A 20,378-nucleotide genomic window follows, 5' to 3' on the forward strand; every position below is an offset into this window, starting at 1 on the left:
GCCACGTACCCCTAGAGATTTTCCAGATGATCTTATATTTGTCCTGACTCACAAATGTTAGCTTTGACCTTGCGTAAGTTGCTGTGGGCAGCATATGGTACAGAACAGCTTTAATTGTACCTTCCTCCCTGTGCACTAGCTGGCCCAGTACTAATAAAAGCGAAATTGAATCTTAGCACCTGGCTGCTCCAAAATTTACAAACCAAAACCATTTTCCATGGACGCTGGAAGCCTTAGTGCATTACTGAGTGCAGATCAGGCAGAGGCAGGCACGCTGCCGTGCCAGCTGAGCATCACCAGGATTATCAACGCGCGCTCTGCCCCAGCGCTCCGCGGCGGCCGCAGGAGCGGCAACTGCTGCCCTAAAACCCCAAACACACCCGGCCCTCCCCACACGCTGTGCATTTGTTCATCTATACATGTGCTCATCAGCAACATGTCTATAAAAAGCTCTCAAAACTCTCAAGGAAAAGAGTATTTTCTCAAAAAATATCCCAGTATAAGCTAGCTCACCAAAACGCAAATCACAACACACTGCGTATATGCAAAATACCTAAATCTCCTGACTCTTTTTTTGTCCTTTTTAAATAGGCATTGTAGAAATCTACTGGAAAAGATGCAGGTTCTCCACCTTGGAGAAGGGCTCAATCTCAGCCTATGACGAGAAAAATAAATATTTATTTAATAATAAAATATACTTGTACATAGTCTGGTATATTAAATCAACCCATAAAATGCAAAAAATAAAACAATAAAATGAGTATACTCACAAATCTGTTCTCATATTAAATAGTAGTAATAAGTGATATAAAATATAATCTTTTTTGTAAAAATTAATTATTTTGGTGATAACTGACACATTACTGCATTGTCATCTATATTTAAATAATTCTACAGTACATTTAGAAAATAACTAACTTATTTCTATACTTGTAGGTGAACTGAAAACAGTGGAATCATGCAAGTCTATTTTACTTTTAAACACAAAGATGGTATCAGACTTCTATTAAATATCATTTCGGTACTGTTGCACTTCCTAAAATCTAAATGAAAAGGCCACAGTGAATTACAAAGTTTGCTTAATTGTGCATTAGTTAAAAAAAAAAAAAAAAAAAAACAACAAAACAAAACAAAAAAAACCCACAAAAAGACATAATTTACATTTGTGCTATTATCTCTACCTAAATATTTCTGCAGGTTTATTTTTAATGGAAATTAGGCATTTGGAACATCTGGGGGGCTGAGGTCTGCAGCATGGCTCTTGACTGAAAGAGAAGATAAAACCTTATTGATAGAAACAATCTTTAAGTATAGCTTTAAATTTTTTCCTAAAAGCTCTATACAAAAATGTTGTAAGCTTTCATTAAACTGAGAGTATTTTCTAAATGTCAACAGGTGAAGGGCAAAAAAAGAAACAAAAATCCCCCAAACACAACAACAAAAAAACCAGGCTACGTCTAGTGCAGTGCAAGTGCTTTATTTTCTTTACGAAATAGATTAGGACTTTTTTCTTTTTGATTTAAAGGGGATTCTTGAAATACTTATTTTTTTTCCTATAGCACCTATCACACATAACAGTAAAATTTCACTCCTCAGCAAGGGATTTGTATTAAATCACTATTTTTACTTTGATGTGTCCTTCCTAAAGCAAATTTAAAAAACTGAACTTCTTCTAACAGTAAAAGCCTCTGATTTATATTTCAGGCTTTAATATATGTGCCAGTCCTCACTGAATCTTCTACTGGGCTGCTCCTATGTTTGGTTTTAAGCATAATACTAAGCTTTGTTTTGGCTTACAGATTAAAGAAATTGAAAAGAAGAAAATATTTTTAATCAAAAGTTTACACATTTTCTTCATGTGATTTCTCACTTATTTTGTGAGTAAATAAATCAGATTTTATATACATTAGCAGGTATTGAGGAATGTCAGCACCCAAAACCTAATACAATGATCTAAATAAAAATCTCCAACTTGAACAATGAGCTTCATGCTAGCAACCACTAATTTATCAGACAATACAAATAAAAGCACTAAGACATCAAAATTAGGGTATGTACTGTTCTCTCACTGTAGAAAGGTTCATACAAAGATTTGGCATACACACCAAGAGGCGTGCTTCAAAAGCTAACACAAAAACCAATCCCACAACTCCACATAACCTCCTTACGTATATTTAAATTAGTAATTTAGGCAAACTTGCAATATTCCTAGGAGAAACAGGGGTAAAAGTTACTAAGATTAAAAAAAATTAAATAAAACCTTGGGCAACATGATATAGGATGATCATATGATTTGTCATCTATTTACTAAGTTTTCAAGCTCATAAAGGTCACCTCTGACCCATAACAGGCACATGCTATCAATTTTCAAGCCATGCCCTCCTACAGTACCAGCACTTCCATCTACTATATGCCTGGAAATACTTAATAAGATCAAAGCCTTTTTTCCTGCTACAAGAACAAAGAGAAATGTTGTAATAGAGTGATCTGTGCTCTAGAAAGAATAAAATCAAAACTCCATGCAAGTTATATTCCCTTTGCTTCAGGGGTATTGTATAGTTAATTTTACTTAAGTCTTATATATATCTTCACATAAAACTTCAAACAGATTGTTTTAGCCTAGGAGCAAACATGAAAGAAAAATCATTTCATATTTGAAAGACAGCTGGCATTTATACCAAAGGAAATGAAATAGAGACCAAGCGATTTTACTGATTCCTCAACCTCTCCTCCAGCGTCTTTGCTGTTATTCAAGAAGCTCGTACACAGCGTCTTTTATGAATATAAAGATTCATATTTTAATTACCACTGAACAAAAATCTTGGCAAAAAAAGTTTACTAATGAAAGCAAAACTCACACAGGCCCACGGGAGGTGGACCAGCAATAAAGAAACAAAACCAAACAAAAAAAAAAGCCACAAAAAAAGATCAGTATCAGCATCTCCCCTTTTCCTACTTAATACTATTTTTGTAACATAAGAAAGCCAAAACCACATACAACGTAAACAGACTGGAAGAAACACACGGTTGCTAATTTACCATCGTATGCTAATTCTTACACACAAAAATCAGAACTGGTCTTCTAATTTAAAAAACAGAACTATCTACCACGAAACAGAAATACCTCGTCCAACTTCCACTAAGTTCACTCCACAGAGATTTTTTTTCTTCCCCCCCTCCGGAATCCGCATTCCCCCCTCCCTCCTTTGCAGGAACATTTGATGATTCCGAAGTCCCGCGGCGAGCGCCCGGCGCGGGCAGGGCAGCGCTGGCGGCCGGCCCGGTGCGCGCCGCTGCGCGGGGCTGGGGCCGCCGGAGCCGGGAGCGCGGCACAGGGCAGCCCGCAGCGCTCGGGGAGGGCCCTGCCTGAAAACAAACCCGAAACAACCCCGGCCAAACCCGCAACCCCCAAAGAAAAGACGCGGGCACATAGGAACACAAACTTCGGCGGGTCTTGCGCGGCCGCCCGTCCCCCGTGGCACAAAGCAGCCCCCTGCCCCAGCCCGCTCCCCTCAGAGCCCGACCCGCCGTGCGCCCCCGGGGAGCTCCCGCCCCAGCGCGGCCGGGCTGGCGGGGCCCCGGAGCGAACTTGCGCGAGCCCGGCCCGGCGGCCCCGGACAAGGGCGGCCCCTCACCGTCTTGCCGTTGTAGTAGTACATGAGGGAGCTGCTGCCCACGCCGGGCACGGGGTAGGCGCAGTACATGGCGCGGCTGGCGCGGGCCGGGCTCAGCGCGCCGCCTCCCGCTCCCCACGGCATCCACCCGCCGCCGCGCACATGGAGCGCTCAAAGGCGGCTTATGCAAAGCAGGACTGAACCATCTCCGGCCGGCGCGGGGGTTGGGCGCGGGGGGCGCGCCAGCCCCCGCTCCGCGCCCCGGCCCCGGGAGGAGGCGCGCACGGGCCCGCGGGCGCTGAGGGCTCGGCACACGCAGCCCTACGCGCCGGGGGCCGCAGGGAACCCGCACACGGGCACGTCCTGAGCCCTGAGATAATCGTCTGCTTTTTGTTTTAATTAAATTAGAGCACTTGTGGCCGTGCAGACGCTGCTCGATGCAACTCCAGCCACACGGCCATCTGGCTCTGTCTAAAGTTGTTTCCAACTTTGGCAAACGTTTCCCAAAGGCGAGGGGAGCTGCTGGGAGCGAGTCCCAGGGGACAGCCCGAGCACCCCGCGCTCCCGGGCCCCTCCGAGCAGGGCAGGATGGGGCAGGGAGCGATCCTAACACAGACAATACCTACGCAATACGTTGGGTTGAAATAAAACCATGTCTTTAAGATGGGGTATACAACCTATAAGGAAGGATTCTCTTGGAAACACGAGTCCAGGGTCCCTTTATATTGTATAATACAGTTTTGTATGAAAGAGCACACATACGTGCCCATACAAGACAGGGCAGAGAAGGGGAGAGGACCTCAGCAACTTTGTCACATCACAAAATCGTGAATTATTCAATACAGCAAACAGACTGCAACTCTTCGCATAGAGATCCCTCAATATTTGCACACTATCAATGCCTGCTAGGCCTTTTTACTTTCTTCACCGAGCAGGGGCATTAACTAACATTAACTCTTAATGGGGCATACATTTTTTTTATTTTCTACAAGTGAACACAGCTGGTTATTAACTGAGCTTCTGCTAAGTCAGATACTGACTTCAATCCAGGGAAAAAAAGGTTAACATTCAACCACATTTCTCCACCTCCAGTTGTGTCTACTGCCAATGCTGTGAATTCTCCCTGCCTTCCTCCTGACAAAAGCAGGAAAATATTTCAGGATAAGGAAAAAAATGGGTAAAGTTCAATTCAGCCATTTACAGGGAGAGAAAGCAAGTTGCAGAAGTCTGGTTCATTCTGCCAAGCACCTCGTGTGTCAGTGAAACCCTCTGAACTAAAAAGATCCACAAGGGTGATAAACTGACTGCAGCTGAATACTTCAATCAGATAAAAATCTCTGTGTAATGTCCATTATCTCAGGACATCACTACTGTAGTGTCTATAAATATACAGAATATATACACGCTGACAAAAAATATTCCCATCTCAAGCTTCAAATGTTTTTTTCAGTGAACTCTTCCAGTCAATTAGACTACTGTGCTCAGAATATGTTGGCAAATACATCCTGAAGTTTCCATCTGCTGAAGAACACTTGCATTTTTACTGCAAGTCAAACTACACATCCAGAACTGTTTAACTATGCAGCAAAGTTAATGATATCTGAACGAAACTCCTCTCCAATACAAAAGGCGTAGCAGCAGCAGCTGCAAAAAAGAACATCACTATACTGCAGACTATTAAATTGGCAGGCCTGCAGAGTGACTGGCGGCTTCCTCCTTCCCTAGGGACCACAAAGACCCATTTCAGTCCCGAGAGAGTCCCTAAGAACCTTTGATTTGCAGCTAACAATGCTGTTCCTTAAAGCTTCTCACTAATGTTCAGGACTCTACAGATGAGACTTGCTAAAAGATCTTCAGATCTTTGCATGTGCTACTTCTTATAGTGCACTAGATTAAAAACACTACTTCAGAATAATGTACAACTTAGAAAAGTTGGAAAAGACACTTTAGCTCACAGACTTGAAGCACTAAGAGAACCTTTAAAAAATAATTTTAGCATGCAAACTTTTGAAACATTAGAAGTACTTCCAGGGTAGCTGCACTCAATTCTTTGAAGACTATCACCAACACAGTTGTAATTGCTATTGCACCTCCATGCACATATGCCCAGTTTTCAAAATAGTTGTATTAGAGATGAAGAGCATGATCAACCCCCTTCAAATAATAAACATTACCTGTATATAAGCAACTGGAAAAATATTAAAAACATCAAGCAGAGAAACCTAACTTGACTGTGTAGCATTGGTGGGAGGTTGCTCTGTGTTCAGCTGCCCTACACTTGTAAGAGCAGTGTAACAAAAAATACATAGGTAATATTAACTAGCAATGTTTACTAACACTATTAACATTTATCAGTAGAAGTAAATCATTAACTTTGTTCACCAGCACATGGGTAAGACAAAAGCAACAATATGATCAATAAAACTGAGGAATGCCACTGCAAACATCTGTTTGGAGACAAACTGGTCCCTCCATAATGAGTCACTAAATGAATTTGCTCCTGGCTTGCTTCCCCACAAATCAAAAGGATAACAATTGCATTTTACTGAAAAGGAAATTATTTGTCCTACACTCACTCACATCATTGGGAATAAAATCTTGAGTGCCCAATGCTTGAAACATATCACTGTATCTGCTCTACATTTACTGTATGAAAACATTGTTTCTCACATTTGATACATTCATTGACCTTACAGGATCAGGCCATAATTCCCTCAGCATATCAAACTTGAAACCACATAAATTTACTTTCACCAGGATAAAATATGAATCTAAAATGGAAGAATTTGAAAGACTGCTGAAAAAAAGGCTATGCTGTTAGCAATAACTCTGCATTTGCAGGAACTGCTACCAGGTAACTATTCCAAAAGCTCCTGAAGTCCAAAGCAAGTTTTTGTTTTGTGGTTGCAATTTTTCTAATCCTCATTTAAGCCAAGCAACAGCTGCTCTGAAATTTGTTTTCTTAAGAGAATCATGTTACAGTGAAATGAATCATAGCTGGATAAGTGGTACTGTACAGGGTACAGTTGTTTACTCCATTTTTCCTTGGTGACAAGTCAAGGGTTAATCTTATGACTCAGCCTGACAAAACAAGTCAGCTGGAGACAGGGCCAATTTTTTAAACTTGATTTCAGACAGACATGCCGTCAGCAGAGGAACACTGAACTGACATGCACTTTGTAGCCCGAATTGTTTCCACTCATGACCCTGTAGTGTGTGTCAAAAACAATAAACTGCCTGTTCCTAAAGTATGTAAAGAGATTATGAAAGCTGATGCAGAGTGAAATACTGACCTAAAAATAAATGAAGCTACCTGTAAGAGAATATTTTCAAAGATGATTTTAACGTTAAGAGATTTTGTGAATGAACCACATTCACACTCTCCCTGAAAATAAACTTTTATGTGAAATACATTTTTGTTCCATTTGTCAGTCACAAAGAAAATACACCATAAAGCATATGTAATTAATCACTTGAATTTATAAAAAATAAACACAATTTCCACAGATTCCTGAATGCTATACCATGAAAGTTAGTTACATAACTGTCTCAACAAATGAGCCATTCTCTAGTCAAACATTTTCCACAAAACTGAAATATCAAAATGCTTTAAAAAGGTTAATGCCTTTGATCAGTTTTGTTATTTCAGATGCTTTCACACAAAAAACACCAAATCTTTTTAAATTATGTGCTACTAGAAATTAAAGCTCCTCTTTCACCAACAAAAGCAACTGTGATGTGCAAACCCATGTATCAAGTACCTCCTTGTGGAGAGCTAGCTTCAGTCTTGTTGAAAAAACAGTAACATGGTGAGAGCCCAAAGCCTGCTTTCCATGGGGAACCCAGATCTTTTGTTCTTACCAACTTCCATTATTTTCTTAGGGGCTAGGTTAACCTTCTAGCTTTGGAAATAAGGCAAAAGCAACTGTCTTAGAACTCTCTCCTTTCCACCCCACACTGTCCAAGGCTGGAACTTCTTATCAATTTCAACCACGTTCAAAGAGGAACAGAAGTTTCCCAAGTGATAAAGTTCTTATCAGTTCTAAGAAAACGAGAACCTGAACAGGAGAGACAGACTGGAACTGATACAGAACAACCTGTTGCTATCTAAAATATACATAGTAATTGTGAGCTGTTTGTCCAGCAAAAATTCAGAAAAAAAAAATCCATACATCTTAGGATTCCCAATATAACTTATTTTAAGGCCAAACATTTATGATGATTAACTATAGCAAAGCCAGAATTAGAACCATTACTAAGCCATGCACTGAATATGCTGCATAATGTAGCTGTCAGGATAGACAAGATTTCAAGCTGTAAGAAAGAAACCTGGCTGTTTTCAGGGGAAAACACAATGCCTATTATACTGTCCTCCATGTAATTCATCAGCTAAGTAAATGTTAATTTATTTTAAAATCCTGGAAGGATAGCCTTCTGTGTTAACCAGCCACTAAGCATGCTGCTCAGCAGAGATGGAGCAGATGAGCTGTATGGAAGGCAATTTAAAATAACCCAGTAGACTAAATTTTATAGGCAATCCCTCCTGCCAATATCCAAAGGATGATGTTTTATGCAAATTAATTTGCTAATCCACACAAGAGCTAAAATAGTTTGGTGGTTTTCCTTTTCAAAGGGTTTGTCTTTAACTGCACATTTAACATTCATGTTACTATAACCAAGGTAAGAGTTTGAAGGGATAGTGAATAGACAGTAAATACTAATAAAATGGATATTAATTGCTATCCACTGCTTTTACCTTGCATTATTACAAGGTTGAGGGACAGTTGTTGGGGATTTTGTCATTGAGTTGGGCTCTTTTTTTTCTGCAAAAACTCCAGTTAGCCGTAGCAAATATGAGTAAAAATAACAATTTTTTAATAGAAAACTGCAGCCAAGACTTTTCTGTTTCAGTAGTTCTCCAAATAATAATGAATTTATTCAATGTTGAAGTTGAAATTATTGAATTTTATGAGATATTTAAGTTATTAAACAAGTATTTTCTTTGAATGGGAAGAATGAGGGAAAAAGTGTTGCATATCCCATTTTTCACAATCAATCCCAAACTAACTTTCTTAGAGGAAGTTTTAAATTTGTTTCAAAACCATTCAAATTTAACTTTGATAGGATATTGGTCAAGTTCAGGAAGTTTTATTATTTTTCTGGAAATATAAAGCACTTACAGTTTGAAAGTCCCTATACGAAGGCCTTAACCACCCATATCTGCATTAAAAAGTAAACAAACATGTTTATTATCCTGAGGCAATAAACTCTCCTATCAGAAGCCAGATAATCACCACAAAACGTGCTAAAAACGTATCCAACCTAGAAACCTAGGCAGACCTTAAAAGAGTTTTAAACCCTGAGATAAACCAGCACGGCCGTCACTGAAACTCGCACAGGACTACCTGCAGCACAGATCCCTGCGCACCAACTGCAGCGGGCCGGGCCCATTGCCGTGAGCAGCTGCGGGGTCCCTGCGGGTCCCTCTGCCGGCCCGGCCGCCCGGGGCTCCCTCCAGGCCCGGCTGTGCCCGCCCGGGGCTCCCTCCAGGCCCTGCCCGGCCCGCCCGGGGCTCCCGGCTGTGCCCGGCCCGGCCCTGCGCCGGCGGCCTCGGCCTGCAGGGGGCTCCAGAGGCACGACCTGCGCCCGGCCGGGCCGGTCCGCAGCCGCCGCCGAGGCTGAGGCAGAAATTGGCTGTCAGGGAGCTCTGAACATGGCGAGGCGGAACGCTGAGCGCTCGCTGTGCCTCGGCATGGAGCGCCCTGCGTCCCTCCCCTTCTCCTGTGCTCTAGCTCGCTGCTCGGCAAAACTGCTCTGCGAATGAAGCCGAGAGCTATTACAAGCCAAACAATCCTTCTGACATCCAGGATCAGGAACCCGCCCGTGCCTTACAGAAAGGAACAACTAACAACTAATCCTAGCTATCAGTGCAAGTGGAATGAAAGCCCTTAACTGCATCTCCAAGGCTGAACAACTTGCTTGCTTTATAAAGCCTGATGTCACAAGCAACTGTGGCACTAAAAAAGGAGGTAATTAAATTCAATTTCTTTGCTTCATTGTGTAAAGGCACATCTACATCTGAAATTTTACTTTAAAATGATGCAGTGCTTTACTTTCAGTACCATTCTTTTGAAAAGCATTTGTTTTGGTTTTGCAGTTGTTTTGGTTTTGTATTGGCCCCGGCCCCACTCTGGGGCCGAGCAAGCAAGCAGAGGGAAACCTCTCACTTCAACAGCCCATGGAAGTCCAGCAACACAACATTCCTCACGACTTTCCCAGCTCACTTCAACCATTATAAACATCTTCCCACCAAAGCCACAAGTATTATCAAGCAAAAGATAGTAAGTAATAGTCTTCAGAAAAGCTTCTATCCTTATCTATTGTTACAAAACACCACACCAATTTGTGGTAATGGACGCATTCATCTTTGAGGAAAAGCAGAGTTGCAGAAATTCCATGTAACTTCTCCCTAAATAACATGAGCTGCAATTCAGTATTTTCTTAATAACATTTTTTCTAACTGTGCACAAAATTTAAGGTTCTTTTATGCAAATCTACACTCTAATTTAAGAACATCCAATACACTCATTTTGATATGTTACGAAAACTTCAAAATTAAAGTACTTCCAGTAAATCCAAACACAGAGAAATTATTTGACATCATTATGTATCCATCATGGATGTATGCATATGCAGGATTTTCAGAGATCTCTCAATTCAGTAACCTTACGGAACCATTAGTTCACCGCAGTCAGATGACAGGACAGTTTGGAAAAATAACCTGATTGCAATTTTTAGTAAAAGCTTTTAAGAGAGGGTTGCTCAAGTACCTTCACCCTAATTCAGTGAGAAGTCAAGCTGAACTCTCACAGCAGGAATTTGCAATGGGCTGCCTGCTTGTTTAATGACAGCTAAATGTTCTCATGCAGCAAAGAGCAGGTGGGATGCTATAATCTGAGGATACCGCGGTTTTCAGATAGATTTCAAATAAAGGCCATGTTGAAAAAAAACCCTACAATAATCTAACCAGAAAAACAGACCTTTTTCTTATTAAACATAACATCTCAAATATTTTTACTTGGTTTGTAACATAATTTAGAGGTTGGATGTTTTATACATTTGCATTTTGTTCAGGTACATAGATGAACACAGTGTTTAAAAAGCAGTACGGAGCAAGTCCCGAAAGACTTTATTCCATAAATCAAGCAACCAAAGAACAAGCAGAAAGCAGAAGATGGAAGACTGTGTACTGAGGAACAAATCCTAAGTTCTGTGTGGCATTATCCATAAAGATTTATTTACTCAGTTTCATTATTTAAACTTGCTTTCTAAAACACAGCAGTACAGCAGAGGAGAGGGTCAGGAGAGTTCCTGCTGGCTTTGAGAGCTCTCACTGTTAAAGACAAGTGACAGCTGAATGCATCACTTGACTGTGCAAGGCAGTTCAGAACAGATCTGAACAAACTAAATCCTGCTTTTCACATTTGGGCACTGTTTGTGGGCAGTGGGAAAAAAAAATCTTACCAAAAAATGTCTCCCTAGAAAGTCAGTTAAACACATCACAGTCAGTTCAACATTACACAAAGTATCTGCTCGTGATGCTCTGAAGCTTTGATTCAGAGCCACACAGTTCATAAAGTATTCCAGTGGTGTTGCTTTACACCAGGCTACTTCAATACACATGGAAATTGCTAATACTGACAGAGCCCACTCAGTGTGGTGAACATTATATTATTTCTAATAGTCTAAACTTTAAACTCTCAAAAACTTGGTTTCAGATAATCATTCAAAAGATATTTCCCATTCTACCATTTCAAATAATCTCCTTTTAGCCTTTTGTGAAGAGTAGAGGAAGGAGAGAACATAGAAGGGAGTAACATCTATTATCTTTCTTCTTTACCATCAGTATCTTTATGTGACGTGATTTGAAACATCTCTACAAGCTCAGTCTTAAAAGACTGGCAGGAAAACAGAAAGAAAAGTGCCTTAAATGGGAGGTAGTTCTATGCATGCAAACACAATCTGCTCTATCTTTGCACCATAAATAGTTATTGCAAGAATTAGGACTTGTGGACTATACACACACCATAGACGGTGATATATGAGAAACTCCTATAATGAAACTACAAGTTGACTTACATGTATTAAAAAATAAAAGTTTGAATTTAGAAAGAAATCCCTGGTATCAGAAAATACCAATTTGACAATCCCTTATTAAATAAGTGCAATTCAAAGTTTAATATTAAACTGAACATCTCAGGTACTATGGAAAGCCTAATATACTCAAAATACTTATTAGAAAATACACAGAAAACAAGTAGACATTTATGTCTGTATGTCACAGCTCATTTTCTGTAACAAAAATCAACAGATAACAATGTATTCCAGCTATTTCTCTGATATGACACTAATTAAATAGCAAAAGAATGATGATAGATATTCACACTATTTTACTTAGAATTACAACCCCATGATAGCCACTGATTATGGTAGTAGTAACAAACGTTAGTTTGAAATATTTCCTGACTCCACATGTAAATAGGAGGTTCCTGCTCCCAGCCCATCCATTTTTGGATGATGATGTCCCTGAGCATTTCTGAGAGCCTCCCTTGTTTGTGCTCTCCCTGTGCAGCCTGAGCAGCTCTCTGGAAGCCCTGACACTGCTGTGCCTGGCCGAGGAGCTACGCTGCTTTTAGGTCACATGATGTTATTAGTGTCTGGCTTCCTTCACTCCTACAATCACAAGAATTCTCAGAAATACAACAGCTTTCAATCTATGAAGACAATATAACTCACTGAACAGTATTGCCCCCCCCATAACATAAACAGCATAGCAATCTTGCTGTTCACTCAAATCTGGCTTTTAAAAAAATATGTTTTTTAATTTCTATCCTCCTCAGAGTGCTTTAAATTTAGTAGTTGTAGTTTAACATAAATGCTTGCATGTCAACATTCAAAATGTTTTGGGCAGTGAGTCACCACTTAACAAGTTACAACAGAAAAACTTGAAAATGCATTTGCCTGGAACATTTAATTTTTGCAGTAAGAGGACAAATTCAGATTGAGCTGCATTCCAGAAAGAAGCCAAGCAATTCACCATCACTTTTCTCTGTAACTGTTTTTACTTTAGGCCCTGATAAGAAAACATTAAAAAAGATAAACCTCAAAACTAATAATTTCAGAAAATACCATATAAAACCAAGGGCAAAAGAAATAAACTAGAGGAAGGGTTGGTTGGGGTTTTTTGAATCATTATTACTTAAAAGACTGTTATTAAATTACAGTTATCTAGGAAATTAAATTACTGCTGAGTATCCGTTGACATGGCAGCCTTATACTAACAAAAACATTGCAGAAAGCAATATTTTAGAAACTGAAAAATTAAAAAACACAGATTTGTATAACAAAATTAAAAATCATCTTTCCTCTGACTTTTCATATTATAATTAAACTTCTCTGCACTAAAGCAACTTTTTCCCACAATACATTCTGACTTCTTAGGAAAGTATATTTAAAATAAAGACTACACTTACACAATGATCTAGTCAATTTAAATTTCTCATGATGTTCAGTGAAATTTAGTTTTGTATCATCTTCCACATATGCAATATCTCAATTTTTTTTGTAACGTGTCATTTTACTTCAAGGCTCTATTCAGCAGTGAAAGCATTGAAATACAGAGAAACAGTGCTTAAAACCTGCAGCATCACAATCATTGATTATTCACAGTAACTGCACTTAATTGCACAGATTGGTACAATATTAATACAAATAAAATCTATCAGCGTGTCATTGTCTCCAATCTTACAGAAGAAGAATTAAATGAAAACCGTTTGAAAAATACTGCTTGTTAAAATTAAACCCTGGTAAGACAAATGAGAGAAATCTTTCGTTCTCCAAAACGATCTCTTTACCTGGCTGATGCTACTAAATATTAAACGTGTAGCATAAGCTTTATTACTGCCTAGAATTACTGTAATAAATTTCACGAAAATTGCACTGCTATGTGTTTCAGCTTCTCTGACATTTTAAATATATTTTTGTTAATCTAGCAGAAATCATCTGCTAGACTGTAAAGCCACCCTACATAACACGCAACTGTTAAAATGTAAATTGCCAAACTATTTTTAGCTGCTGCTGAAGGGAAAAAAAAAAAAAAAGGGAGGGGGGGAAAGAAGAATATTCCTGGCCTCGGGAATAATGATTTGAGGCATTGTGTTCATTTTGTTTATCAAGCAGCTATTCAGCCTCTAGTGGGGCCCAAGTGCTTATGCAAGCAAAAGCTTTTAAGAGTGCCTGCAGCTGCAATCCTGGCTTCCAGGTAGGCTGCAGGTTCAGAGCACAGCTGCCCCAGGCTATCCCCACTATCTCAGCTCCATCTGGAAGTACTGTTAAAATAGGATTTCAGATGCCGGGTTCTGTCTGTATCATCGTGAGCAGGGGGAGGAAGAAGGGAAAGAGAGGGAGGAGAGAGCAGGGGAGCTGCGAGGACTAGAAGACACCATCCGTAGTTCAGGCTCAATAGGAAATGAAAAGCTCAGCCCCATTTTGCTGCCGCTATATTGCTGTTCCTGTGCACTGTGTTCTATTCAGCCTATCCGGCTTTGAGTTATGACTCATCCAAGTGCACCTGCGCCCATGTGTTAAGTACTGCCAAATAAAAGCCCAACATCCATTTACACAACAAAGAGATGTATCCCGCAAGGCAGCGGAGCTTCCCCCTCCCCTCCTGTTTGTTCTGAGCAAGGGAAAAAATAATTCTGTCCTTCACTTCACTGGGGATTTTTCACTTCACGTGGATTTTTAAATGCAGATTCATTTATAAACAATTTTCTTCCTTTTAAGAATAAAGCATATTTAATACCACAAAACACCCCTATAGCATTAGATTATCACAGCCATTAATGATTTTTCCACCAAAACCCTTCCAACCTTTTTTATCAAAGCCCTTTATTCTCGAAGGATAAATTTTCAAGCAAAGAGGGATCAACAAACTAGTTGCTTGAAAGCTTTCCTGATGCTAGGCTGAAGTTAGGAAAGGCTTAATGAAGGCTTTAAAATCCACCAGGACTTCACAATGAACATCTGACTCGGTGATTTATGCATATTAATAACCTCAGTCCTACTGAGGCAAGCTGAGCTGTACATGTCCTCCGAATCTTAATGTCTTCAGCTCCACTGGGATTATTACAAATGTAAATTTCTAAGATTCTCAGCTATTAATCTCTGTCTGTCCTCCTGTTCAGCAACATAATGACTAATTAAACATCAAAAGACCTGTACAGGAGATCTTCTTTGACAGCTCCTGGCCCAGCTCTCTTCCCAAGAGAGGAATTCAAATGACAGGGACAAGTGGGTAGGAGCATATGAGCGAGCTACAAATCACTGCTATGAAATCTAAAAATTCCACATCAAATGTGCATTTAGTCCTGCAGAACCACTCCCAATTACCTAGCCTAGCTGTTCATGCCCAGCAGACAGCCCTCCTAGTGCTAAAGGTACGTAATTGGTATGTATGGCAGGTAAGGAGAATGCAATTTGAGCCCAATTTTTATCACTACAAGTAAAAAATGTCATACTTACAGAAGAAGGCAAACCAGGGGGCACCTTTCTTACTTTCTTTGTCTGTAGAGGATCTGTACAAGAAAAATAGCATTTCATCAAATATCTACATTATAGGTGAGAAAGAATAAATAGCTACACTGCTCAGTTTTTTCTTCCATGATGAATGTCTTATTTTCCAATTTCACGCGGTTTTTTTTTTATTCCCTGGCAAAGAGATTTGTCTGTCACATCAATATAAAAATGTAACATAACCATGTTCTCCTCTAAAATACAGCTTTGCTAAATAGTTACTTTCGATTCTTTTCCTAAGGAAGACAGTTATTCCTAAGAACAGTTACTCTGAAGGGTATACCTATGACCTTGTACACTTGCTAAAAAACAAAGTATGGTTTTGATATATACAAGGAGGAGAATGGCACTTATTAGCAAGAGAAATGCTTTATTTTCTGTGCATCAGAGTAAAGACATGTCAAAAGGAATTTGACATGATTTATACTCTAAGAATACTAACATGATGTACATTTTATAGTTTTTAGTCTTCCAAGGTGGTAAATAAACAGCAAATTTAATGACCTAATTACTTTCCTTGAGTAATAAAATCAATACATCTCAAATTTGCATGTAACAATAAAGTTGGAGGTATTATACTGCTTCTTTCTTCCAGTAGGTGCTGTATTATAACAGAAGTACCCAGCAATTCCACTACCTAAACCAAGAACCTGAACCAGTTTATTCAGATGCTAATACAATTAATCTGAAAACTCTGCATGCAAATTACAAAACAACTGATTTTTGAAGATGAGTATCTGGTGAGATTACCAGTTCAACAGTTAACCAATAAAATCTTTAATTAAAACACAAAATTCTTATTTTTCTGTTTTCATTCAGAACATTTATGATGATATGACAAGATAAAGGTGAGATAAGGTGAAATATCTGCTGGATATCTTTACTCTCATTGTTTCCCATAGGGCATGCTCAGAAAGAAAAGAAAAGGACTTTTGGAAAACATATTTATATTGGATTCAAAATGTCACCTGGAAGAGAACACTGGTTGGTATCAATGCAATTTAATATGAAATTTAACAAGAGCTTGTTATAATCCTGGTCAGACAACTCCTTCTCAGGGATAAAATGGCATAATTTGACTTTGTTAGAAATTCTCAGACAGCAGATTTGTAGCACTTAACAAGTCCATTAAAAAAAAAAAATTAAAACTCAGACACACTTTCTCAAGCTATTGGAAAAGACTTGGGATAAAAGATTACTTCCTCTTCCTAACATTCCTGGAAAAACATTTCCATGGATTTGTAACCACTACCTGCCATATCCCAGGCTACAAGCCTCGGATTCAACCATGACAAAAAGAGGAATATCACCAGTTTAAACACATGTATACCCCCTGAGCTTCTCTTTCAAAGAAAAAGCTAAATATACTCTGAAAACTCCACACTTCACTTCCATTTATTTAATTTAATAATATCAGAAACTTCCCAAACTCTGTAGAGTTTGCACAGAAAACAAGAATCTCGTTCAGGACCATCTCAGTGCCTGCTGCACACAGTGACCTCCCTGCACCTCTGGAGCACCCTGTGCCCAGCTCACACCCCCTGCCACTCCAAACCAGAGCAGGTTACACTGCAAGTAGTTCCCCACTAAAACCAATTCAGTGTGGGCTAAACCAGCAGCAGGAGCAGCTTAAAGCACAGTTCTTTTCTCTTGAAGTTCAACCACCCTCTCAAGCTGTAAACAATTTAAGTGTTCTTTTTCTGAAACAGGTGTGAGGAACTGCTGTGTTTGTTCTGGTATTCTGAGCAACAGGAATACTTACAACAATCTTCATAAAGGCAGCCAACCCCAAGATAAATGGCAGTTGGTTTGACAACAAGTAAAAAGATAATCCAAATATATATTTAAAATACATATATACACACATATATTAGGAGAAGAGGAAATGGCCTTAAGTTGCACAAAGGGAGATTTAGGTTTGATGTCAGGAAAATTTTTTTCACTGAAAGGAGTGTTGGGCACTGGAAGAGACTGCCCAGGAAGCGGTGGGCACCATCCCTGAAGGGATTTAAAGATGTGTACATGTGGCACCTGGGACATGGGTTAGTGGTGGACTGGGCAGTGCTGAGTTAAAAGTTGGACTCTATGGTTTAGAAGACTTTTTCAGATTAAATGATCCCATAATACATAAGATTGTGTTCTACAGTAATATTTTTTTATTAAAAAAATATTTAAAAAACAATTTCAAACATGTTCAGGACTATTTTAGTGCCCAAGAAGTTTGCAGTTATAGTTAATATTCAAGTTACTTCACAAAGCAATTTGCATTTGAAAATTTTATTTTGGGTAAAATATGGTTGGAGTTACATGGTTCCAACAAACAAGATTTTTACTATGGAACAGAAGTGCTATACAAATGAGGGGCATTAAAGACTCAACTATATAATTAAAGAAATTCTAACAACCTATCACACTAATACCTAAATATATGGTAACCAAGTTATATAACTGGAATATAATGGTAAACTAGAATATAAGGTTACAGTCTCTCTTTTTATACCAAAAAGATTTTTTTTTATTTGCACACCCAATTATTCACAACAGTCTTAAAGCAGATACTACAGAACAGCTGACTCATTCTTGATTCTCTGATTCAACAGAATTAGAAAGCTATAAAATATTACCACTGTCTGTGACCAAGTATGAAAATTCCATTCACCTCCAGCTATCCCCAGATTAAAATACTAATACTGTCAACAGGATTATAACAATTTTAAGGCACGTTCCTCCTGCATATTTTGCAAGATAGTTTGATTTTAGGATAAACTACTAGCTTCCAATTGCTAAGATCTTTAAAGGCATGTTGAACCAATTACAATGAACTATATATTGCCCTGAATAAAGTTACTTTTAGCATATAAAAGGATAATTGTTTCCCCTTTGTGTCCTTCCCCTACTAAATAATGGTAATGACCTCAAGGTCAGGCATTTCCAGGAGTTAATGATGGCACGGGTTAAGGGCACTCAGCTGGTCATCAGCTCCTATCCATCTGTCATTATTGCTTTTGCAATTAAGGGTTTTATTAGAGTTTCTTGTTTGTTTTGTAAGGCAGACTGACCAGTGTTGAATCGAAGCTAGCGTCCCAAAGAAAACATTGATAATTCCAGTTTTTCTCTTATATAGCAGTTTGATGCACTTTCACTTGCTCAGCACAATCTCCTGTACATTAAATAAACCATCAAAAACCAAACTGAAGTCTGCAGAGAAGCCCTGGGAAGCAGAGTTGAAGTGTGGGGATGACTTACCAAGAGCGGCAGAGTCGTGCAGCGGCCGGCGGCGCTGGTTGGTGGCAGAGAAGGGGTAGTAGGGGGTGCCAGGCTTCCCAGAGGATGCCAGCTGAGCTGCACTGCCAAGCCCCATGTCAGAACGAAGCAGACTGGACTGCAAAGTACACAGAGAAAAGTCAAATTAAACTCTACAATGCAGCTGTTAATATGCCAGGCTGACAAACTATAACCACACTTACTGCTCTTGGCATTTAGAGGAATGTACTGGGATTTACTGAAGGTTCTAGAGCTCAAAAAAATGTAGATTTTTTAAAATCAATGTTCAGAGTATGCACTACTGCATAACTCAAAAAGGCAGAGCAAGCTTAGCTGTGAGCCTCCAGAAAGCCATAACCATTTCAGCTGAAAACATCTGAAAGAATTAATTCATATTTAAATTTTAAACAAAAATCATAATCCTTTGTTTAGTTTGCAATATAACACTTCTTCTATTGCACAATATAAACATAATTGATAAAAACTGCTAAGAGTTTATAGCATGACATTAAGTTTTAGCACATACTTAGAAATCAAGACTTAGATTACATTCATAAAAACATGGAATAAAATTGTCCAAAAAAAATCAAATGCAGACAAGAGACAACAGAGTAGATTAATGAACAGAACATGACAAATTGACATTTTAAACCCTTCAAACTAACAAGGTGGCTGAACCCTACCCTTTTTGTTCCCTTCCCATGCAGTAAAAACAAAAACATTCTAAACACTTAACAATTGCATTGTATATTGTTTGACCTCACATTATTTGGGTTTCCTCTGTAAAACTGAAATGAATGTTGGTGATTTAGAACAACATTTTTTTTCCCTGGGTGATGTTATGCTTAGCTTTATTTTAGTCTGAAAGTCCTGACATAGAGGGAACCCACAGAACTGTCTGTACAGAAAATGTTCTTGTAGCAGGTGGTAAAAATTCACTGTGTTTCACTCCTGGCTGGTGCACACAGCTTTCCTCATGGAGCAGCATCCACTCCACATTGCACACAGCTAAAGACACACTGCTGTTCATGTCTGCCAGTATTTTAAGGTCATGTGGAAGCAGCAGCCTCATGAGCAACTGGATTTCTTCAGCCATGGTCAGTACATGGTGCAGGCTTCCCAGACAAGGGGGTAAAGCACAGCTGGCAGGACAACGGGCATTTTTCCTTACACTCACCACTGACATTTCATTGCCAGCTGATGCTAAGACAGGGACTGCTAACTGGAGTAAGTTTTGTACCAAAACCCCACCTAATTCCTCCTTCAGCCTGGCTGCTCCCAAGCCAACATTCCTTGTGCCATCAGCTGCTCTCCAGGAGGAGCCCTCATGCCCACGCGGTTCCAGAGTTATCACCAAACCCGCTCACGGGCTGGATTATGGCAGGAACTGCTCCAGTGCTGCTGCCTGCCTGGGGTACAGCAGGTACTCACTGCTCCTGCCTCTCCTCACATTCCTTCTGAGGCCCAAATACCTCATTCATAAATAAATGTATTTTTGCATTATACTAGATCATCAAAACAGATCTGTCTGGTGTGAGGAGATGTGAAAGGTGAGGTTCACTCATAGAGCTCACAGTAAGGTACTAAATGCCTTCCACCTTGCAGTGCACTGGGATTAGCAGAAAATGAAGATTTCAGACAGAGTTACAGAATATATATATATATAAAATAAGCCTTTTTTTGCATTGTATCACCATTGAAATGTCTCTCTTTTCTTGTTTGATGACTAATTTGAGCATGAAAATCTTATATTTTAATTGAATAGAGTGGGATGTGAAAGAATTGCCACATCACAAACTTAAGGAAGGCCCAAAAGTGTTAAGTATTTTATACAAAAGTGTGAAGATAAAAATTTATTTAAAATAT

The 20,378-nt window shown here is 39.3% G+C and overlaps 1 protein-coding gene across 10 annotated transcripts in view; it reads right to left on the reverse strand.

The window, feature by feature from the left end:
- The window catches only part of TCF12 (transcription factor 12), a 160,771-nt gene that overhangs the window by 35,868 nt on the left and 104,525 nt on the right, over positions 1-20,378 (reverse strand). For 7 of the 10 annotated variants that reach the window (XM_058033676.1, XM_058033678.1, XM_058033677.1 and 4 more), the window contains exons 8-9: positions 18,495-18,630; positions 15,198-15,250 (exon numbers count right to left, since the gene is read on the reverse strand). In XM_058033676.1, the coding sequence (XP_057889659.1) occupies positions 15,198-15,250; positions 18,495-18,630 (189 nt within the window). Of the gene's footprint in view, positions 1-3,635; positions 3,780-15,197; positions 15,251-18,494; positions 18,631-20,378 lie in introns of those variants that run through there. The other 3 variants (XM_058033681.1, XM_058033680.1, XM_058033679.1) reach the window with 1 other exon arrangement.

The sequence above is a fragment of the Melospiza georgiana genome, chromosome 13 (assembly GCF_028018845.1).
Source record: "Melospiza georgiana isolate bMelGeo1 chromosome 13, bMelGeo1.pri, whole genome shotgun sequence".
NCBI classification, from domain to species: Eukaryota; Metazoa; Chordata; class Aves; order Passeriformes; family Passerellidae; genus Melospiza; species Melospiza georgiana.